This window comes from Thunnus maccoyii, chromosome 14, assembly GCF_910596095.1.
Source record: "Thunnus maccoyii chromosome 14, fThuMac1.1, whole genome shotgun sequence".
In the NCBI taxonomy this organism is placed as follows: domain Eukaryota; kingdom Metazoa; phylum Chordata; class Actinopteri; order Scombriformes; family Scombridae; genus Thunnus; species Thunnus maccoyii.
This window is the reverse complement of record NC_056546.1, coordinates 18,397,515-18,412,129: the sequence shown is the minus strand read 5'-3', so window position 1 is coordinate 18,412,129 and position 14,615 is coordinate 18,397,515. Positions and strand designations below refer to the sequence as shown.

Here is a 14,615-nt window from a genome sequence, read left to right as displayed (position 1 = left end):
AGTCAAGGCCTTCAGCTTGATTCACCAACAAAGAAAACTTTGAATAGTTCTACTTATCAAGCTCACATGCTCCTACAAAAAGACAAGAGCCAGATCAAACCTGATGAGTTTATGACCATGACAACACAGGGATACATGGCTCTGTGTGGACTAACAGAGAAAATACCAAATGAAAAACATAGCTTCTCTAAGACAGGAACGCATCAGATCACAGAAACTTGTGAAACTGAAAACACATCAGAGAGGAGTACAACAGACAGAGGCGGGAACCTGAGTGTGATATATTCAACTTCACTAAAGCTCACTGATCTCAAAAGCAGCACAAATATTCAAAACTTAATCAAGTTTAAGCTCTTGGATGAAGAGATTTTGCGCAAGTTGGAAATGGGTCTTATCACAATGGAAGAGGTGCAAGCATCGCTTGCTCAATATGTCAGCAAACCAACTGCTATTGCTGGCATTTATGTGGAGTCTAGTAAAGAGAAGATATCCTTCTTAGAAGCTGCTGAGAAGGGCTTCTTAGCAAAGACGTATGCTCTTGAGTTCCTGGAGACTCAGGCTGCAACAGGAAGCCTCACAGATCTGGGCACAGGAAAAACATACTCAGTTCTTGAGGCTCTTGAGAGAGGTATAATAGAAACAGGCATGAAAGATAAACTGCTGGAGGCTGAGAAAGCTGTTAGTGGCTACATCCACGCTGGCAAAAAGCTGTCTGTGTTTCAGGCAATTGAGGAAAGGATTCTTGATAGATTTAAAGGCAAGAAGATACTTGAGGTCCAGGTGGCCACCGGAGGACTGATCAACCCAGAGATTGGTGTCAGGGTGCCGGCTAGCATTGCTGTCGATCAGGGTCTTTTGAACAGGGAGACTCTACAGAGTCTGTACGATCCAACCAGTAACCCCAAAGGTTTCCACAACCCTGACACTGGACAGAAGGCATACTACTCTGAAATACTGAGGACATGCCTTTTTGATATCGATGGCGGTGTCTTTCTCTTCCCATTTGGTGACAGACATCTAACGAATACTTCTCCCACAAGTTCTCATAGAGTGTCTGTTGTCAGCAGCAGCTGTGGCATCGAAATGTCAGCATACGAAGCATTCAAGGGGAAACTCATTGACAAGAGAACATATCTGTTTCTGTCACAGCAGGAATGTGACTGGCAGGAAAAGTCCATAGTTGACACCAGTGGAAGTCCTCGTCACATCATCACTGATGTCAAAAGTGGCCGACAGCTTTGTCTAGAGTCCGCTCTGAGTCAGAGGTTCCTTGAAATATCCGAACTTGAAAGCTACAGCAGTGGGCTTCTTAGCATCTATGAAATTGCAGACATCATATTTTCAAGAATGGTTGTAGTGGAGGATGTTAACAGTCCCATAGCTGGTCTCTGGGACATCACTCAGAGAAAGCGGCTGTCGGTTCTTCAGGGTATTCAACAGGGCTTTACTGATAGAGATACTGCCTTAAGATTGTTGGAGGCCCAGGCCTGCACTGGAGGTATTTGTGACCCCTCTTCTGGGGAGAAAGTTACAGTCACAAATGCTCTCAAAAGAGGTCTTTTAGATGAGGCGTTGGCTCAGAAGCTCCAGCAGTTTGAGCAAGCGTTTAATGGCATAAGTCACCCCAAGACAGCAAAGACTTTGTCTATTCCCCAGGCTGTTCAGGAATGTCTGTTCCCGAAGGATGCCGGTTTTCGCTGTATTGAGTTCCAGCTTCTGACTGGGGGATTTATAAACCCTGACACTCATGATAGAGTCTCACTTGAGGAAGTCATCCAGAGCGGCCTTGTTGACAAAGCCACTGCTTCTGTCCTCAAAGATGAGAAATTCCAGAGCAAAAGTCTCACCTGCCCAAAGACTAAGAGAAGAATCACATTCAGAGAAGCGCTTGAAAGAAGTGTCTATGATTGCCACACTGGGTTAAGGTTACTGGAGGCTACAAAAGTTCATGGTTTTGGATTCCATTATGTTTGGGCATATAAGCAATAAACCTTCATAAATATATGCTTGTTCATATAAAAAAACAAAACCTGAAAATCGGATTTCTTTTGGTTTTGTGTTTTGCTTTATAGCACATCAGGTATTTATTTCTTACCTGTGAGGTAATCTTTATTCCACTGTGTAACATTGTTTTTTGTTTACTTAAATGTGTTGCTACCGTGCTTTATTACAAGTTGATGCAATTGATACAGATTTGTGGAGTTAAGGTGTTTTCAGTCTGATTACATGAGCACCCTTTTTTATGATTCAAGTGTTTTAGTCTATATCTTTTAAGACAAAGTAACAATCTTGTTGAAACCCCATCTGTTCTGATTCTAGAGATCTGTTGATGAGGAGAAGAGAGAGCATGGTGATAAAGTTAGCAAACTATTGCACTGGGTGTCCAATGTGAAACAGAACCTGAACAATGATGGGAATGTTCTGAAAGATAGTAATGCCAACACAGACGCTTCTAATAAGCCCCAGGTAAATAATGTGTATTGTTTTTTATGTTCGTGGTGTGTCTTATTTTTTATATGCTGCCACAGATTTTTTGTTTGTGAGATAATGCTTTGCTTTATTGGTGAAGAGTACTTTTTAAGTCGACAGCCTTTTACTGTCACAGTGTATGATGTCTAATAAAAATACAGTACCTACTTTCTGATCCATTTAATCCATACATTTTACACTATAAGTGGTAGTTATGATCAGTTTATCTCATATCCCATTCACTTTGCTCTCAGGTGAATCAGAAACACCAAAACCAAATATATATGTTGCACAAGCACACATTATAACCACAATTAGTAATAAATGACATCAGCCCCGCAGGTTCACATTTCAGATTTTTGTCCCTGTGTGTCTCAAAAAACATATGGTGCACTATACATACATTCCAAAGCTGCCATTATTTCACTGAAATTGAAATTAATCAAAAATCAAATTGCAATTTTATTTTTCTTATGAGTTTAACATGCAGTATATCACAATGGCATTGCAATTGTGGTAAAGTAGTGCTAGATGGGACACAGTTGATGATCCTGAAAGAACAGATTTTCGTTGGTGGTTTGACAGAATTCAATCTATCCAATATAAAATATTAGAAAACTGAACGGATAGATGCATTTAAGGAGTTCAGAGTATCATTAACATGTACTATGATCACCTGCCAAAAATGTAACATTAAAGCGCTGATCTATTTTACATTTTAGTCTTTATATACGTAAAGGTTGGTTTGCTTCTTTGCTGCCAGTTTATGAATTAAACTAATATGTATACATTGTAAAAGTATTTACATAATCCTTTTAGTAAATATTAACGATCAAGTCCTGCCATCTGCACCATGAATACTGGATGTGGACATTTATTTTTATTTTTATTATGAAATATTTGATTCCTGTACATTATTAATAATTATTAATTGTTATTATTTTAATACATATAGAAAACACGTCAGTAAGGACTGGTTTATTTTGGCAACCATCATGGATTTGGACCAAAATAATTTCTTGTCAAATTTTTTGTATAGTAAATTAAAGTAGAAATGAAATTAAAATTCAACAGTTATAATGGCAACTTTGACTGTCCTATTTTCATGTTTTATTTATTTATGTATTTGTCAAATTATGAAGCCATCTCAGTCACTGTGTTGTATGGAGAAGTGTTTCTAAATTGTCACCCCTCCATGTAAGGGAGTGAATAAATAATTACTGTAGACACAGTGCACTCCAGTACCACAATATCAGGAATTATGTCCTCAAAAATGACCATAGAATTTAATCAAGTCCGCAACAAAAATTGAACATTGTGAGTTTTACAAAGATATTTATTGCACAGTTGTTTTATTGGATTGCATTATTTTGTACAAGGTATTCTCACAATATATATTTAAAAAAACATTCTTGTCCCTGCAGTGTATTTCCTAATTCATTAATTGATATATTTTATATAAATAAGTCATTTCATCTTTCAAATAATTCCAGTGTGTGCATGTGTGTGAGTATTTGTGTGCTTTGTGTCCCTGTTAACTATACATATGTACTCTTTGAGTAGTCATTGTACTGCATATAAAATATTGACACATTACTATTTGATGTTCTAGGTATCAGTTGAGGAAATGGTAACAAAGAAGGAACAAATTGCAGAAGCACTGAGGGCCACACAAATGATGCTGAACAAACACAGTGAAAAGTAAGTTGAGTTGTTCTAAAGCAACATGCAAAAGACTTTTTCCATTCTTTAAGATCTAAGTCTCATTTGCTGTATTCTGTCTTACAGAATGACAGAAGAGGAAAGAGAAAAGGCCCAGGAGCAGATGAAGGCACTCAATCAGGCCTACAATGAACTCTCCCAGCATTGTTCGGAGCAGACGACCTCTGAAGAAGAGGTCGGATATTGTGCTATTTCTCCTCTTGAGAGGATTGCATTTGTGTCTTATAATGTGTTAGAAAAGAGTGCCACCTGATGTTCAATTGCATGACTAACCTTTTTCCTCTTATCCCTAGCACAGTGTGAGCAGACTGCTCTTGCATCACTCTTAGTTATCCTCTTACACTGGATCATTAGGGAAAGTTTCTTGAAAAAGAAAATTGACTCAGAAAAGCAGTATGCTGTAAACATGCTTAGTTGTGCCCAGCTTTGGTCTGACATTCCACCATCGTCAATGTGCTCGTGTCCTTTAAGAGTTCAACAGGATAACAGATATGACGCATAACCCTTTACATACTGTATGTCATGTGACTAACTACCCTCTTTTTGCAAGATGCTGGATATTTTATTCCCAGATGCATGATAGCTTTCAATGTGTTGTCCGTCACTTTCCTGCTGCAACTCTGAAGCAGTCATGCACTTGTGCACATGATGTTTTAACATGCACATGTTTGTCTGGTGGTGAGTATGCATTTTGTCTTGCTTTTGAATACTTTTAATTGCAAATTTGACATAGACAATACAGACTTTGATACAGATTTTGAAAAGGAAACCAGTTTGGTAATTTGTGATATTTAAATTTTCTGTAGGATTTCAAATCCATTGATGGCATTCACGGGATTCAGACTGGAACCATGGGTGGCCTGATTGATCAGACAGCTGGAGTCAGTCTCCCAGAGGCCCAACTCATGCTCTCCGACCTCTCTCAGTCTGAGCCACATATCTCTATGGACGAGGATGATGCTCTCAAACAAGATCCAGTTCATAAATCCACACTGAGCCACTTGCTGAGGCTGAATGAAGCAAGCAAGCTCATACTGAGTTCACCTGTTTCATCTGTGTCCCTCTCTGACATAGCAGCAGCAAGGGAAGGGTCCACTCATGAAGACCTGGTCATCAAGATGATAGAGGTCAAACCAGTCAGTGATGGATTGAATGTGGGCTACACAGGAGATACACTGACCCTAGAGAGGGCATTTCAGTGTGGTTTAATTCCTGCTGCTGTCTATGTCGAGATTCTTCAGAGGCAAAAGAACTGTCAGGATATTATAGATCACAGCACTGCTGAAAATGTGTCACTCTTAGAGCCTGTGCAGGGGGGAGAAACTTGCGAGGTCAGTAGACTGATATTAAAGTGCCTTAGCAGGAATAAATCACAAACACCAGGGAGGGATGTTAATACTCTGAAGTCTTTCTATGATGATTTAAGTGATCAGGAGACCTCATCAAAAGGAGAAAGTCAAAATGCAGGGGATGTTATGAGTAGCATTGAGAACCTCCAAAGTGGAGATAGGCTAAAGGTGGATGCAGGTGTTCAGTGTGATTTGATGAGCTCCAGCAGTTCACTTGTTGTGCTTGGAAATCAGCAGCAGTTTATGGGACTTGTGTTGCCTGACTCTGGGGAAATCCAAACTGTGTCCACATCATCGCAGTATGATCAAGAGATCATCACCAACAAGTTTAGCAGCAGTCTGTTCAGTAATTGTGAAAAAATAGCAGCTTTTTACATTCCAGAAAATTCAGAGGTAGTAGACATCAATACTGCCATTCAAAATGGTTTGATTGACACTCACACAGCTGAGGTTTTGAAATCTGTAGAAATTTCTGATGTGTTTCTTGATGTTGATCACCTAAGTGAAAAGTTTTCATCTTGGCTTATGTATAAAAAACTCAGAGTTGACGGATACCACGATGCTGCAGATGACTTAGAAGTTAACATCCCTACTCCCACAGAGGCAACGCAGTTATTCATTTCCTACCTAATGATGAACAGTTACATCGATCCCCAGTCAGAACAGAGGGTCCTAATACTCGATAGACAGTTGACTAAAATGATTAAATTTTTTCTTGAAGATCCAGTATTTTCTGGAAACACTCAGCAAAATATGACTTACCTGAGTTTAAATGTTGGTGACCTTTCAGCACAGGATGATTTAGAGTCACCGTTGCACATAAGTGAGGAAACAAAAGAGTTTATGAAAAACATGCAACACACACTTGATCCTCATCATTTTGTTTCCTCTGTCAATGAGAGAATTACTTTTGATGACAAAACAGATGTAAATGACAAGGCTCTAAAGCAAGACCCTGACGAGATGTTTTCAGAATATGTTAATATAGCTTGGGATAACACAGAGCCTGTTGTAGCTGAGCAAGCCGTGTTTCAAAACAACACAAATTGCACCGAGTCAGGTGAATTTGAGGAAAGACCTTGTGGAAACGGTTTCCATTTTGCAGTTGGAGGTGCTTGTAGTGGAGATCTTGATTTTCCAGGGATCCCAGTACTTCCTGCAATATTTTCTGTGAACAGGACAAATGTTGACTCACCATCAAGGATGTCCGAGTCTCACTGTTCAGTAAAATCTAGCAATCAGCCACAGCCACACTTAAATGCTGAGTCACTGTGCAGTGCATCAAGACATATTGATATTCCCCCATCTGAGGGTCTCTGTTCAAAGGACTTGTGTGAGGGAGACTATGCAGTTCATCTTCTGAAAGCCCAAGTAGAGGAAGGGGACATTTTGGATGTGACCTCTGGGAGACATTACGACCCAGAGGCAGCTCTCAGAGGGGGCCTATTAGATGATAAGACAGGTCTGGAGCTGCTTGCTCTACAGCTAGATGAAAAAAGTGCCCCTGGAGATGAGGATGACACAATGTCTGTTTTAGAACTGGCAGTGTCAGATGGATCCATATCCTCAAGTACTCCTCTGTGTGAAATGCAACAGCAGAGCCAGTTCCAGTCTGCTTGCACCATCAGTATGAGTGAATCATTTCAGTCTGGAGTACTTATTGATGATGATAAAATCCTGAATTTGGACCCCACAGTCACCATTTATCAAGAAGAAATTTACAGCCACTCCATCCCTGATGATTGCAATCTTGGTTTTATTAACATCGATGAAGCAGAAAACAGGCAGCAGCAGCCAGATGAGAGGAAGATTGCTGTCATGGTGCTTGATCTCACAGATGAGGAGGATGACAAGATATGGATAGAAAATGAGAATGAAGGTGCAGCGGGAGATTGTAAGACAGAGATGAGTGATTATCTGCGTCATTCCCCTCCCTCAGTTAGTGGTCATGAGCCTCTGATGATCTCACCCTCCCCAAGGAATCAGGTTATAGCAGAGTGTATTCATCACACGGACGAATCATCTTTACTGACTGATGACGCACAGGGCGTAATCAATAGCCAGCTGACAGATACAGCCAAATTATCCAGTGCTGTGATAGAAATTGCTGCTCCAACTATCCAGTCACGTCCATCTAGTCTGAGTGACAGAACGTTTGACAGCAGTCCTGAGCTAGAAAGCCAAACTCAATATACTACGTCTGCTCATCACTCTTATAAAACTGACAGCTCACCCATTGATTTTTTCATCACTGGATTTGACACCCAAGTGGGAAATCAAGCAGAGAGTGAGAGTGAATTAGACATGTTCTCATCGCATCGCGATGTGTTGCCTGAGGAAACGAGAATGAAGAATGACACAAGTGCTGTTCAGTCACCTTTGGACAGTCAGCCAACTCCGAGTATAGATTACTCACCGTCCAGAGATTTAGTTGAAAGTGCAGTTACCTCAGTTTCCGGTCCTAATGGTAACTATGACAAAAACATTACAGAAGATGGCAGCAGAATTACATTACCTCAGCAAGCAGTGCTTCTTTCAGAAAGTGATTTTAGTGCTGAATCAGAGCCTAGACACTCTCAAAATGGTCAGAGTATGCTTGTTGATGAGAGACAGACGCAACAGTCGAACCCCTCCTCTCCTTTGCCCGATGCTTCCTATGAAGACACTGCAACAAATACTGTCAATCATGAGAGCTATGATGTGGAAGATTTAGAATATTATACTCCAACAGCCATCAGAGTTTCTCCAGATCCAGCAATGACTGATAAAGATTTGTCAGGTTCAAAGCACAGTGCAGCAGATGACGGTGCATTAAGCACAGAGAGGATTTCCCCAGAGAGGCAACACGGGGAGATTTTCAAAGACAGCAGAGATACTGAGCAGATCTCTGTGTCAAGTAATGCACAGACAGTAGAGACAAGTGATAAACAAAATGGAGATATTGTTGGAAAGGTACCCTGTTCAAATCCGTCCTCTGCATCAGAAATTAACTCAGGGCAGTCTGAAAGTAGAATGACAGAAGGGCCAGACTTTCATATTCAGCCAGACAGAAATGGATTGGATGTGTATGAGAATGAAAATACCCAAGTAGATACTGATTTCCTGCCACACAGCGGCATTGCATCTGATGTTGCCTCTTCAGCTCCATCAGTGTTTTCTAATGCTGTAGGGACACATGTAGATGGTCAGGAGGAAGTGATGAGAGTGGGGGCTGATGTCAGAGGTTTAGAAAAGGCAGAAACTCAAGACGCTGAAAGCAGAGTTGTTACTGAAGATCAGAATACTTCACGACCCTCAGACAAAGGTGTTTTTCATGAGAGTGACACTCCTCATGGACTTATAGAGAGCAGTCACCCAGATCTTCTCATAGATGTAATGAGGCAAAACACCCTCAGTTTGAACAACAAAGACATAGAAACCCCAGAACTGATACTACAGGAGGAAAAAGTCCATGAAAAGACAGAGCAGTCTGATGCTCCAAATATCCAGCTGCAACTGCTGCAGGTTCTTAAGACCGTTTCTTCAAGCGAAGACCTTTCAATGCTTCAGGAAGTGATGGACACCCTGAACAGTGCTCTGGGGGGCGACTCTCCGGAGGAGCAGCGGCAGCACACCCTTGAAAGCATCAAAGAGGAGAGTTCAGAGGGAGAGGATGAGGGGTTAACAGGAGATGACTTGGGTCACTGTCACTCTCCTGGAGGCAGTCACCGATCATCTCCTCAGTTGTCTGCCAACTCAGATGTCTGCAAAGTTGAGGAGGTCAAAAATATGGTAATTTTTCCATTGTTTCAGTGTTGGGATAACCCCCTCCCTTTACTTTTGTCATAACGAACATCTGCTCAACTGTTGTTTTATTTTCCTGCAGCTGTTCTCCATCCAGGATTACTTGGAGTGTGTCGGAAGACTGCAGGATCACGCTGATGTTTTAGATGATGTCAGAAAAGACCTTTTAACTCAGGCACCCATGGGCAACACCATGGAAGAACTGCAGATCCAAGTAGAGGAATGTCAGGTTAGAAATCAATAAATCAATGCTTAAAACTTCATTTTTGCACAATATACTACATGTATGCATTAGTTTCCTGACTAAATCTACTTTTTTCCAGTCACTGGAGTCCCAACTTTCCCGACTGGCTGTTGCTCTGACAGCAGATTTGGAGAAAGCCAAACAGCTCGTAAACTCTGCTGATGAGAACATTCCCATACAAATCCACCAAGATCTGGCTTCAACATATCTGGAGTTGGAGCCAAATTTTACTGCTGTTTCCCAAATGTGTGCAGAAAGGAATCACTCCCTGCTTCAAGCAATGGAAACAGAAAAGGTCAGTGTTTATAGCTTGTAATTAAAATACAATGATGTGACAGCTGCATCAGCATAATTAAATGTTTTTGATGTGATTGTAGGTACATTTGGAATCAACATACCAGAAGCATCTCAGTGATCTTGATGAACTAGCAGGCCTCATGCAAAATAACTCTGAAATGTGGGACGTGGATGTGAACACATGTGATGTTGAGACATTGAAACATTTGATTCAGCGAAACAAGGTACCCTAAAATTAAAAAAAGTTAAAAAAAATATTCAGTATCTACAGTTACGGAAACATACTTACAGTACTTTTCCTATATTTTCTTGTTCTTGTTCCAGGACATGGAGAACCAGCTGCTTAAAGAGGCCAGGCTCAAGTTAGAGGATGTCACATTTGATATCCAGTGTTTCATTTCTGAGCACGCTCAGTTCCTGAGTCCAGCTCAGAGCAGCTACCTCCTCAAGTACCTCAGTACCACTCAGCGAGCATTCAGGGACCAGACAGAGAGACTTGTTACCCAGAGATGCACCTTAGATGTCCTACTGGACACCAGAGAGAAGGAAAACCAGGAGAAGGTCTGCCTACGGATATGCCATAAAATATCACAGATGCTTTCCTGATAAAACAACAGTGTTGATAGTGAATTTTTATAGTGTGTGTAGGTAGGTCGTGTAAGCTATGTTGTACAAATTAAAACATGCAGAAACAGACTTAAAAGTAGATTAGCCCACACACTACCTACAACAACCTAATAGTTATTGAGCATATTATGGCAAAATGCTATATTGTGAGAGCCAACAACAAAAACATTTAATACAGGCAAGTACACCATATAATTTATTTGGATTTACATTACTTGGAACACATATTTTTACTTTGGAATAAGACATCTGAACCTCAAGCATCAGAAAAATGAATGAATGACTAGACGAGTAGTTTCACTGCAAAAATAGAGTTTAATATGTACAAATATTGAAATTCTCTGTTGTTTTTATGTGAATTTAAGGAACATTCAACTGTATGCAGCATTTTTACCCCAATATTTCAGTGTGTTATGTTCAGTATATTCTATTCGAATTTATGGATTCCTTTCCCAGTAACAGCATTGCATGCTCGATCACTGCTGCAGACTAACCTTTGTGCTGGTTGTGTTCTACAGGCCTCAAGACACCAGTGAAAATTTAACAGTGGACAAATGCACCTTCTCTGTTGGAACACTTTCACACACAACAAATGCACTAACGCACTATACATAATGTCCCCCTGTCCTTATTACCATCATAAGACCAAAGTGGTGAATGGCTAGCATGTTTACAGCATACCGGATTTTTACGCTATTGTTATGTCAAAGGAAATGTATCCTAAAAGAGAATTTGCATGTTACCTATTTGAGCTTGCTTGTTTTTCTATGTCCATGTTCCCAAATGTTCACTGAACTTTTCAGATTTTAGGAATAACCCTAAGGTTTGGAGGTTTGTTTCATGTGTGTTTTATTGAATGTAAATGTGAATGTGCTGTAAAGTAATAGTATTAACTTGGTGTTGTTTATTCTTTCTGTCAGTCTTTATTGGAGAGACACAAGGAGTTTACAGAGAAGTTGGAGGAAGTGTGTGATAATCTCACTCTGACAGAGAACCGTCTGATTGGTCATCAGCAACAGGCTGACAATGCAGAGTGCGTCACAGACCTGCAGCAGTACCAGCAGGAGCATCAGGTTTGTCAGACTAGTTTTCTTGGCTTTATCAGACAAACAGTATGTGTCCAATCAGATTTGTATCAATTAAAATCTGTTTTATTCCATGACCCCGCTGTTCCTCCCTATTTATTGCTGTCTGATCTCCAGGCTCTGCAAAAAGACGTATTGACAAACGCCAGTGCCTTGAATGAGGTCATCACCAGTACTAAAAAGTTTCTGGAAGAAAATCGGAGCAAGCTGACGCCAGCTCAAGTTGCCAGCATCGAGAGTAAGTTGGAAGAGGCGAAAAGCAAAGCCAAGCTCATCAACCAGCGAGCTGAGGAGTCCAGGAAAGACTTGGAGAAGGTTGTGACCACAGCCATAAAACAGGAGAGTGAAAAGGTTAGAGTTCAGATCACCTCCATATGTTTCTGGAGAAGCTATGAAATGCATCAAAATTGAAATTATTAGTTGCAATGCAAAACTTAATTTCAGCACATTCTATTAATTTTGTTTGGTATTCATCTTTGTTTTTATGTGTGGTCTGTTCAGGCAGCAGCTGTTGAGCGGCTTGAAGAAAGCAAAAACAAAATTGAAGATCTCCTGGACTGGATATCCAACATAGGGAATGAAAACGAGACTGGTCTTGATCAAACTGACCGTATAAGCAAAGAGAATGGAAACCTGCCAGAGGAAAAATCAGCCAAGGGACTGATAGAGGATGACGATGCCAATGGAAACGCTTTACAGACCACTGAAAGTGATTTTGGAAGGGAGACCGACGGGAAGAACGACGCCTCCCTAGACCTGGATAAACAGTATGACAGAGTCAAGGTATAGTTTGCTGCAAAAATGTTCAACAGTATTTTATACTTTCATGTAGGATCTTTGGGGTCTCTTTTCTCCACATTGCATTAGTTGTGGCAGATCATCGTGGTAAACTCTAAGGTTTTAAGACACAAGGAGTAATGAGGTTTGCAGAAATATTTAAAGTACAAATAAAATGATCTGTGTAAAGAATAGTGCCAACAACTATAAAAGCTCCAATGTCAAAAAAGTCAAATGGTCAATGGTTAATTTGATCTTGTTATATGGAAAATGTTCAGTTTAGATTTGACTAAAATTAAAAATGACATTTATGAGATTACTTTTGGCATGAAACATGTTATTATGTGCACATTTTCTAAACACATAAATTCTGTGTCAGTGAATAGATGGATTATCTTGTAAAATGTGTCACGTATGTCAAAACAAAGATAAGAATATAATACTAACAGTATCAATCAAATTTAAGATTAGAGTTTAAAGAAACAGAAAGGGGGAAATCTTAAAGCTAATCCTTGTTTAAATACTTTCAGAACAGTATCTAAAGCCAATAAAGAGAAAAAGTAAGAAATAGCAAAGAGAAAATGAGCATAAGTAATGTTTAAATGTTTAAAAAATTGCCATTGCTATTGATATTGTGCCCTCTACTCTTTATTTTTCCCACAGGCTTATCATCAGAAGATTCTCTCCCAGCAGGAGGATCTGATCATGGCCACCCAGTCAGCCCAGGCTCTGCTGGACAAGCAAGCCAATGTGCTCTCTCCAGAGGAGAAGGAAAAACTGCAGAAGAATATCCAAGAACTGAAGGGGCGCTATGAAGCCTCTCTGACGCAGGCTGAACAGCAGATGAAGCAGGTTCAGTGTGTCCAGGAGGAGCTGAAGAAGTTCCAGGATGATTGTGAGGAGTTTGAGGGCTGGTTAAAACAGGCGGAGGGAGAGATGGAGGAGCTGGGGGCTCCTGCAACCTCCCTCAATATTCTCAGTGATAAACTCCAGCGACAGAAGAGCTTCTCAGAGGATGTGATCTCTCACAAAGGGGACCTTCGCTTCATCACCATTTCAGGTCAGAAGGTACTGGATGTGGCTAAAGCCTGTGGATTGGCCGACCCTGCGGCTAAAAATGCCCCTCTGCATGTGGATACCTCAGGAACCTGCTCTGCTGTCAAGGATAAATTGGACTCAGCAGCCAGTCGATACAAAACACTGCACTCACAGGTATTAAATCTGTCCCTGAGCAGACACAGGTTGCAATGACTTATTCTGTCCACTAGGTGGAAGCATTTGTCTTCATAGAAAAGCTGCGTAATGCCACATAATAGTATTACACTATCTTCTGTAAGCATTGTGAAAATGTCAGAGAAAGTGACGTGTGCATCTTCTGATTCTATTTTTTTTTCATCTGTTGAGCCTGTGCTGTTAATTATCTGGTTTCTGTGTTTCACACAGTATAATTTCTCTTTTTAATTGTTTCAGTGCAATCAGCTTGGCAACAACCTCAAAGATGTGGTAGACAAGTACAAGAAGTATGAAGACTCCAGTGCTAGTCTTTTGAAGTGGCTCAACAGCTCTGAGGAGGAGGCCAGAAAGCAGCAATCAGAGGCCATCGCAGCTGACCCACAAACACTGCAGAAACAGCTGGAGGAGACCAAGGCAAGAAACACTGCAAGCCAGGCTTGGTTTAAGCATAGTCTAGTATCAAAACCAACCTCAGAATTTTGTTTAAAAAAGCTCAAAGTCTTTTTTTATCTTGGTGTCTTGGCCTCTTAATTCTTGACGCCGACATGGAGTCATATGAAAATGCCCCTTTGATCATTCCTCCCATGTAATGCATAACATATTGATGAAAATTAATTTTTACAGTTAAAGTTCAAAAAGTCCGGTATAGCCTGAGCCAGTGAGACTAACAATGAATTTGTCTGTTAACCTTCATCAACTCTGCGAACTATCATGGATGTTTGGTCCTAATTTTGAAAAGAAAGTGAAGAAAAAAAGCTTCATGCAGCACTTGGAGCATTGCCTGAGTTACAACAAGGTTGTGCCTCAATAGACCTGCCTTACCATATACAGTGTTTCCACTGACTTAAGTACAACATAGTTATTTTTAGCTCTTGTGTTCCAAATTCAAACCCACATGTGAATAGTTTAACCCTGGTTATTTGTAGCTTACGTACTCCTACAAGAGGATAAGAAACAAGGCTGACAGAACTGTCTCTGTCAGAGCTTTTGGCTGCAGCGAGCTGAACATTTCTCTTTAGGGAGGAAGTG

The 14,615-nt window shown here is 40.5% G+C and overlaps 1 protein-coding gene across 7 annotated transcripts in view; it reads left to right on the top strand.

Annotated features, from left to right (window-relative positions):
* The window catches only part of dst (dystonin), a 109,127-nt gene that overhangs the window by 51,118 nt on the left and 43,394 nt on the right, over positions 1-14,615 (top strand). For all 7 annotated transcript variants that reach the window (XM_042433104.1, XM_042433111.1, XM_042433107.1 and 4 more), the window contains 13 exons: positions 2,320-2,466; positions 4,082-4,170; positions 4,258-4,366; positions 4,998-9,311; positions 9,406-9,552; positions 9,647-9,862; positions 9,945-10,088; positions 10,189-10,425; positions 11,412-11,564; positions 11,694-11,927; positions 12,078-12,359; positions 13,017-13,565; positions 13,824-14,000. In XM_042433104.1, the coding sequence (XP_042289038.1) occupies positions 2,320-2,466; positions 4,082-4,170; positions 4,258-4,366; positions 4,998-9,311; positions 9,406-9,552; positions 9,647-9,862; positions 9,945-10,088; positions 10,189-10,425; positions 11,412-11,564; positions 11,694-11,927; positions 12,078-12,359; positions 13,017-13,565; positions 13,824-14,000 (6,798 nt within the window). The remainder of the gene's footprint in view (positions 1-2,319; positions 2,467-4,081; positions 4,171-4,257; positions 4,367-4,997; positions 9,312-9,405; positions 9,553-9,646; positions 9,863-9,944; positions 10,089-10,188; positions 10,426-11,411; positions 11,565-11,693; positions 11,928-12,077; positions 12,360-13,016; positions 13,566-13,823; positions 14,001-14,615) is intronic.